This window comes from Eublepharis macularius, chromosome 7 (genome assembly GCF_028583425.1).
Source record: "Eublepharis macularius isolate TG4126 chromosome 7, MPM_Emac_v1.0, whole genome shotgun sequence".
Taxonomy (NCBI): domain Eukaryota; kingdom Metazoa; phylum Chordata; class Lepidosauria; order Squamata; family Eublepharidae; genus Eublepharis; species Eublepharis macularius.
The window spans coordinates 144418343-144425641 of NC_072796.1; the positions used below are offsets into that span (position 1 = coordinate 144418343).

General features: G+C 57.7%; 1 protein-coding gene across 10 annotated transcripts in view; it reads left to right on the forward strand.

Annotated features, from left to right (window-relative positions):
• SCRIB (scribble planar cell polarity protein) overlaps window positions 1–7063 on the forward strand; it is an 85124-nt gene extending 78061 nt beyond the window's left edge. For 8 of the 10 annotated variants that reach the window (XM_054984892.1, XM_054984897.1, XM_054984893.1 and 5 more), the window contains 6 exons: window positions 1208–1336; window positions 1825–1964; window positions 2094–2131; window positions 3075–3149; window positions 4536–4587; window positions 5433–7063. In XM_054984892.1, the coding sequence (XP_054840867.1) occupies window positions 1208–1336; window positions 1825–1964; window positions 2094–2131; window positions 3075–3149; window positions 4536–4587; window positions 5433–5593 (595 nt within the window). In that variant the 3' untranslated portion in view covers window positions 5594–7063. The remainder of the gene's footprint in view (window positions 1–1207; window positions 1337–1824; window positions 1965–2093; window positions 2132–3074; window positions 3150–4535; window positions 4588–5432) is intronic. The other 2 variants (XM_054984896.1, XM_054984899.1) reach the window with 2 other exon arrangements.
• The last annotated feature ends 236 nt before the right edge of the window (window positions 7064–7299 follow it).

The window sequence follows — 7299 nt, forward strand, 5'->3', positions numbered from 1 at the left end:
AATACTAGTTTGAATCTGCCTGCCTTGTCACCGTGGAGAAAATAACTCTTCCGCTGATGGCATCACCTTCTGCCCTGTCGGTCGGGATCGCTGCCTGCTGAGCTGGAGTGTTGGGCAGGGGGCTGGCGGGCCTGACTTACACTGAGCGGGTGCGGGGCACCCACTCTCTTTTTGCTGAATGGGGGAGGACTGGACCCCTGGCCTCCAGGCGAACTTTCCAGAAATGCAGAGTTCCTTATGGGTGGAACAGAGGACTGTGGCGTGAGGCTTTTGCAGGCTGTTGGGCTTCCTCCTCAACTGTGAAGCCCACGTAACTCACCTTCCTGATGCTCCAGAAATGGGGGGCGGGGGGGCAGGAGTGGGGCTGCTGCTGGGCTGGAGGGCTCCAGGGGGAAATTGCTTCAAGTATTTGAAGGGCTTGTCATATAGAGGATGGAGCAGAGTTCCTTGCTGTTGCCCCTGAGGGTCAGACCAGAAACAACGGGTTGAAATTAAAGCAACAAGAGTTTTTGGCTAAACATTAGAACGACCTTCCTGACAGTCCGAGCGGCCCCTCAGTGGAAGAGGCTTCCTCGGGAGGTGGTGGGCTGTCCGTCCCTTGGAGGTATTTAAGAAGAGGCTAGATGGTCACCTGACTGCTATGATGCTCGGGAGTGGGAGGGCGTGAGGGGACGAGCGGTTCTAGGCTCTCGTGGCCCTTTCGTATACGCCCAGGGTCATGCCGATCACCACTTGGGGTCAGGGAGGAATTTTCCTCCAGGCTACGTTGGCTGGATATCCTGGAGGTTCGTTGCCTTCCTGTGGGCATAGAGCAGGGCCACTGGGAGCGTGTGTGGGCAGGGGGTAACTCTGAATTCCCCGCATTGTGCAGGGGGCTGGACTAGATGGCCCTTGGGGTCTCTTCCATCTCTGTGTTTCTCTGTCCTCCTCCAGGCTCAGCCCTGGTCTCTGCTCAAGGCACATGCTTGGGGGGAGACCCCCATTCCGTCTTCTGGCCCCTTGAATGTTCTCTCCTCTTCCTCCTGCTCTGCTTCTCTGGTGGACTGAGCTGGTCTTGGGGGGTCTTTCAGGGGGCCAGCAAGCTCTCTCCCCACCAGAGTTCATTGGGCTGCCCTTTCTGTCCAGTCTTTCTGTCTGTCTGTCTGTCTGCCTTTCTCTCTGCTTTTCCATCATGATGTTTGCGTGGTCTTCCTCCTCTTCTTCTCAGCTTTTCCACCCTAGAAGAGAGTGTTAAACAGTACGAGCAAGACCTGGCCAGGAGGCTGTACCAGGCCCGGCAACAGGCACCAGGGCAGGGCCTTGCCACGCGCGTGCCAGTGCCTGCAGGCCAACCCAGGTGTGCAGAGCTCCCCACCCCCTTGTGCAGAGCAGGGCCCTGCCCCGAGACACCACTCACCCTGCCCCCGAAACAAGGGGCTGCTGCACATGGGCAGGAGGCCAGGCCCCTTCCCTTCGCCAGCCCCCTTCCCCTGGGTTGGGCTCTCTTCCCTCTGACAGGGCCCACTTTAAGCAAGAGTAAAGTCTCAGGATCGTCTAACAGACAGGCGCATCTGACTTAGGTTGCGATGGCTGGAGTGATTCGAGGTGTCCCTTGCTGTATCAACAGGAAATCCGCCACTCTGGGCAAGAATCCCCACAGGCCCTCTGGTGTCCTCTGGTGTCCTCTGGGGTGGTTGTGGAGCGCAGGCCCCCGTGGCCCTGAGGGTGGTCCCTCCGTGTGCGCGTCCGATGGCGCTGTGTGTGCAAGCGACGCTTCCCTGGCCCCCCAGCTGCACACCAGCTCCCCTCACACCTTTCCTCTCGTTCGTTCTTCCCCCTGTATAGGATGAAGTCTCTGGAGCAAGATGCCCTCAAAGCCCAGATGGTGATTGCCAAATCCAAGGAGGGCAAGAAGCGCGGCACTCTGGAACAGCTGGCAGAGTCGCCCTCGCCGGCCCCCACTCCGTCTCCAACACCCCTGGACGGTACTTGTTTTGGAGCCCCTTCTGGCAGCGGAGGCTGGGTTGTAGGATCGAGAGGCTGGGGCAAACGGGGGGCCCAAGAGGGCAGCCTTTGCGTGATGGTGGTTAACTCAGTCGCCTCCTCTCTTACAGATGGCAGCTCCCGGAACGTGGCTTCACCAGGCAGGCTGGTAGGAGGCGGATCCAGGGCAGGGGGCTGGGGGGGGGGCTGGATGGGCAGAGGGTGCTGCTTCTTGAGGCCTCCTGGGGCCCAGCTAGTGGGTTTCGCTGGGGCAGGCTCTTCCTTGCCTGGTTCCGTGAGAGCAGCACATGCTACTGCCTTGGGTAATGCACGAGAGAGTCCATTGTGCCCGACACCCATTGCTGATGGGTCATCCCTGCTGTATGCAATATGCCTGTGCTCCCCACTCCCCACTCCCCTTGGCTTTGCTCTCCTTTCAGCTGGTGTTGCCAGAGATGCCCTCCTCTCCCCGCCCCCGCGGCACAGTCTACTGTTGCTCTGACTAGAAACGGCTGCCGTTTTCTGTCCGGGGGGGGGGGGAGTGTTCATCAAGTGGCCTGTGCAGACGCCCTTTGGACTGGTGTCCGCAGAGACTTGCAAGGGAGCCCTTGTGTCCCAGGGGCTGTGAGCACTTCTCCACGCAGCCATTGGGTGTCCTTGGCGGCCTCCCTCTGAGGTGCCTTTGCACCCCACTGACTGCATACAGGCCTGCCTCTTGGTGTCTGGCAAGGGAGAAAGAAGTAGGGTGCTTTCTGGAGCCATGCTGGCTACCTGCTGCCTTCTAGATAGGGTGGTAAAGGGGAGAGCCTGGGGCCGCAGTCAGGCTCCATGCCACGAGAGCCTCTTCTGAGCGGCCATCAGAATAGTCCCGCCTCGACCTCTGAGCCGCTTGAAAGCCTCTCCCTGCCAGGGGTTCTCTCCTGCAGACCCGGCCTGCCTCCTCTCTGCCCCCTGTGTGCAAAGCACCCGTGGGCCTGGGCACCTCTCATCACCAGCTGGCCTCCCCAGGACCCCGGCTCCTGAGCCCCCCTTCTTGCGCCTGGGCATTCCCTATTCATCTCTTCTCTTTATTTCTCTGTCTCCCACTTCCCTCTCTCTGTTGATCCTTCCAGTCTATGCCTGAAAAGAAGTTTGTCTACAGGGAATTTGCTGCCATTCCTTCTTCCAAACCTGTTTATGAAATCCAGGTACAAGCAGCATGCTGTGTGGGCTCCGGCAGCCAGCCTGGAAGCAGTCCTTGCCTGGCACTTGCTCTCTCGCTCTCTCCTGTGGGCTGGGAGTAGGAAAGCCTCCAGGCACCCTGAATAGCTACGTAGTGAAAGGATAACCGGAGCCTGTGGACTGGCTGTTGTGGAGCTGTGTCTAGGAGACCTTTGGTGGTCCTCTTTGGAGGCAGTTGAGAGCTTCACCGGCATTTGAGGCCTCAAGTCCGCAGTGGATCTGCTGAGGTTCCCGCTGTCGAGCTGGTCGCGTAGGGAGAGGATTTGGCCCAGCATGGCGCTCTTGTATTCATTCATTTATTGCCAACCTTTGCACCCACTTCACGGTTCTCAAGGTGGCAAGCATTAAAACATTCCGAGCAGTAAAATAACTTTTAAAATACCAGTATCTAGAAAATATTTAAAACAATGAAATAAATCTTATAAACACACAAATGGAGGAGGCTATAATAAGAGTTAGTGGGGGAATGCCAAGCAGAACAAAAATGGCAGAAGATCACAAGCTCCAGAATCTGGGCACCGTGATTGGGAAGGCCCTTCCTCTGCCGCCCCCACCTGAATCGGGGCCTCTGCGGGCGGCCTTTCTGGTTGGGTGGGTTCACATGGGAAGAAGCAGTCCTTACTCCCATAAGGGCTATAGAGGCCAATACCAGCACCTTGCATTGGACCTGGGAGCAAATTTGGGAGCCCCTGTAGATGGAACGAAACTGGAGCAATATGGCCCATTTGACTTGCCCCTATCAGCGTTCTGGCCGCGGCATTCTGTGCCAAGTGTCGCTTCCAGACAGTCTTCAAGGGTAGCGCCACCTGTCATCTACGGAGGCCAGTTCGTGGTCTGAGGGCACTGTCAGAGTCCGGACTGGACTTCCCAGCAGGTCTTGACATGTCGGGTACCTAATGGCCAAGGGCAGTGAGCCAGCCAAGGGTGGAATCTGTTCACACTGCCAGAGGCCAGGAGAATCTCTTTGGGGGAGGAGCCCTTCCAGCTGTCCCTCTGACCTGCCCGCCTCTATATCAGTCTTGCTCTTCTGATCCTCTCCTTGGGGCTGTGGAGGGTGGGCACTGGAAAGAGAGGGTGGTCTTTGCGGGCACTTCTGTGCGTTGCTGAGGCTGCCGTGGAGATTTGTGCCTCCTGGGTGCGCCTCATTCCAACGCCTCTCCTTTGCCGCTGCGCTCCACTCCCCCTGCCAGTTTGCTCAGGTTCCTTCTAGGATCATTGCACAGGCTTTGTGATGGTTGCCTTATGACTGCATCTGCTGGGTCAGGAAATCCAGCTCTGGCTGGCTGGGACCCTGGAGGAAGGGCAGGAGGCCCTGGGGCAGCCAGGTCTGAATGTCCTCTTGTCATTCCCAGACTCCCGATGGGGGCGGCACCTGCAGACTTGTCCATGATGCCAGCAGCTCAGGTGAGTGGCCGTCCTGAAGCCGACTTGTCTCCTGGCCCTGAGGAGCGGGCCAGCCTGGACTCCTCCCTTCCTTCTTTGCCTTTCTGCACCTTGTGATGATGAGCCAGGATAGCTGTGGGTGGGATGGAATGAGAATGCTGATGAGCACCCCCCACACACCCCGCACCCCCGCGCACGCGCGCGCACAGTCTGGAATTGCAAGTCAGCATGCCCCGCCCACTGCTGGTTTGGGGGATGCCCCTGGAGGCTGGCTAGTTGTGGCAACTTACGAAGAAGGGGGACCCTTGACTGGAAGCCCTTTGGGGCTGTGGCGTGGGACCTGGGCAGGCTGAGAGCTGCGACTTCGGTGGCACAAGGTGTGCGCAGTGATCCAAAGGCTTTCCCAGTGGGAAGCTATTCTTAAGGTCCCTGCCTCGGAGGGTTTGTAAGGAAGGGTGGCTTTGCAGTTCTGAGAGAAGGCCTTCCAGGTGTAAAGGTGGCTCCTGTGCCCCTCACAACTCACTTCCCTTCCCCCTGAAAAGGTTCGGCCGTGGGTATGTCCCCCGCCCAGTCTCTGCGTCTGCTCCAAAATGGCGCCAGTTTCTTCTTTGCACCTGTCGGCAGTGCAGGAAAAGAACCTTTTCTGCTGGCACTTCTTGGGTGGAGGGTAGATTTTGACTGGGATTGGCAGGATGGGCTGGGCCTAAAGCCGGGTCTTGGCTGTGAGGGAAGCAAGGAGTGGGTGCGCGGCGGCCGAGGCCTTCCCGACTGTTTCCCTGGAGAGGAGCGAAAGGGGCCACTGGGGCTGCCTTCCTCTTCATCCGCACTCTCTCTCTCTCTCTTCTCTCTCTCTGTTCCTTCTCCAGGGAGCCAGGAGCAAGACAGACAGGCAGAGGACCCGGAGCTTCCATTGGCACGTGGTCCCTTGACTCCCAGCACCTCCCCTCGGGAAGAGCTGGGCCTTTTCAACAGCAAGCGCAAGCTCCGCCACGCTCAGCACAGCCTGGAGACTGCTGTTCCGACATAAAGGTCCTGCCCGCTGGGCCAACACAAGAACCAAGCAAGGGTGCCAGCTCTGCAGACTGCATGGATTGGCACCAGCTGCTCCTCCTCGGTGACACTGGACAGAACTGAGCTCTCGGAAGCTCAGCAACCTTCTTTCAGGCTGTGAAGCTTCCTCCTCTTCTCACGATGCACTGGGGCAGGTTCCAAGATAACTTGGACTGGCAGCCGCGGAGGAGGAGGAGGGGAGCAGTGGTGTGTGGCGTGTGCGTCTCTTGTGTGGGAGCGTGTGTGCGCGAGCAAGCTGCAGCTGCATTGTGACGACTTACATGGGCCCTGTCCTTAGCCCCAGGGGGTATTTGCCAAATAGCTGGTGGATCGTTCATGCCCTGGCGTCCCCCCACCTTTGCACGGGAAGGCGTGGGGAGGAGGACAGCGTCCTGGTGCAAAGGGGCGAAGGAGCCTGGCTGGTTTCTGCCATTGCCCTCCTCTTCCGCAGAGGATAGGTAATATCAGGGCAGTGATTTCCAAGACAGGGCATGTTTTACAACTCTGTGTGTGTGTGTGTATGTGTGAGAGAGAGAGAGAGAGAGAGCGTGCGTGCGTGCATGCATGAGTGTGAGAAGCAGCGATGGCACATCGGTCTCACTTACAAACAAAGTCAGGAGGCAAGTTATGATACCTGCTCAGCAGTAGCAGAGATAGAGCAGTGGGAGGGGGGAGCAAAGGGTAGGGGCAGAGTAGTTGGTTTAGAAAGTGGTGATGCAGATAGAAGGTGCAGGTCAGCGGGGGCCGTGGGGTTTGGAGTGGAGTAGCACAGCATAGGCGGGTGGGCGAAATAGCGGCTTGGCAAGCAAACACCAGAGATCAGTCAGTGCCAGTGAGAGAGCTCCCCGGAGAGCCGCGTGTGAGGCTTGTGGCCAGGCTGCTGCAGCCCTTCTTCCAGCTTCTGGAGCCCGTTTGGGGGAAAGTCGATTTGGGGGGGGGGGAGATGACTGACGGGGTCATTGGTGGCTGTGTGCTCCAGCAACTTAGTGGTCACGTGGTTAGTGGTGAGAAATGGACTGACTTGGGATCTGTGTCCTTGCCTTGCCCGCGTACCTGCCGGGGCAGCCTCTTCCGAACTGACTCGGCCTCCTGAAAGTCTCTGGGCATGCCAAAACCAAGGGGTTGTTTTATCAGAACACGTCAGGTCAGTTTTGGGGGTTTGGAGTGGGAGGGCTCCTCCCAGTGTCTCAGTGGTGGCTGCTTCTACATCAACAATTAGAGCTTTTTGATTTTAATCTAATTTTAGCCTTTGCTTTTAATGAGCAATTTTGGGGGGTGGTCAGGAGGTTTCTTTGACTAACTTATGACTTCTCTAGGTGCTGGGCTGTGGCATGCCTGTTCTCTCCCGGGACACTCCAAGGGAGACCAGACTGTAACTAGTGACATTTGTACAACCAAAGAAATCTATTTTGTGGTTCAAGGACAATAAAGTTTACTTTACATTTTAGAGATGCTGCCGCCTCTTCTTTCCTAACTGTCTCCAGGAGAAGCCCTCAGGGGCCTCCCAGCCTGCTTTCTGTAGGCAATTCTGCCCAGAAACACGTTGACAAGGGGGAGGCAGCCAAGCAAGGGGGAGGAAGGTGCAAGACCCTCCCTTGCAGAGCAGCAGGCAAGTGAGAGTTCAGTAAGCAGCCACTGAAGGATGAATGGACTCTGTTCCCCTCATCCGGCGCCACAGCCAAG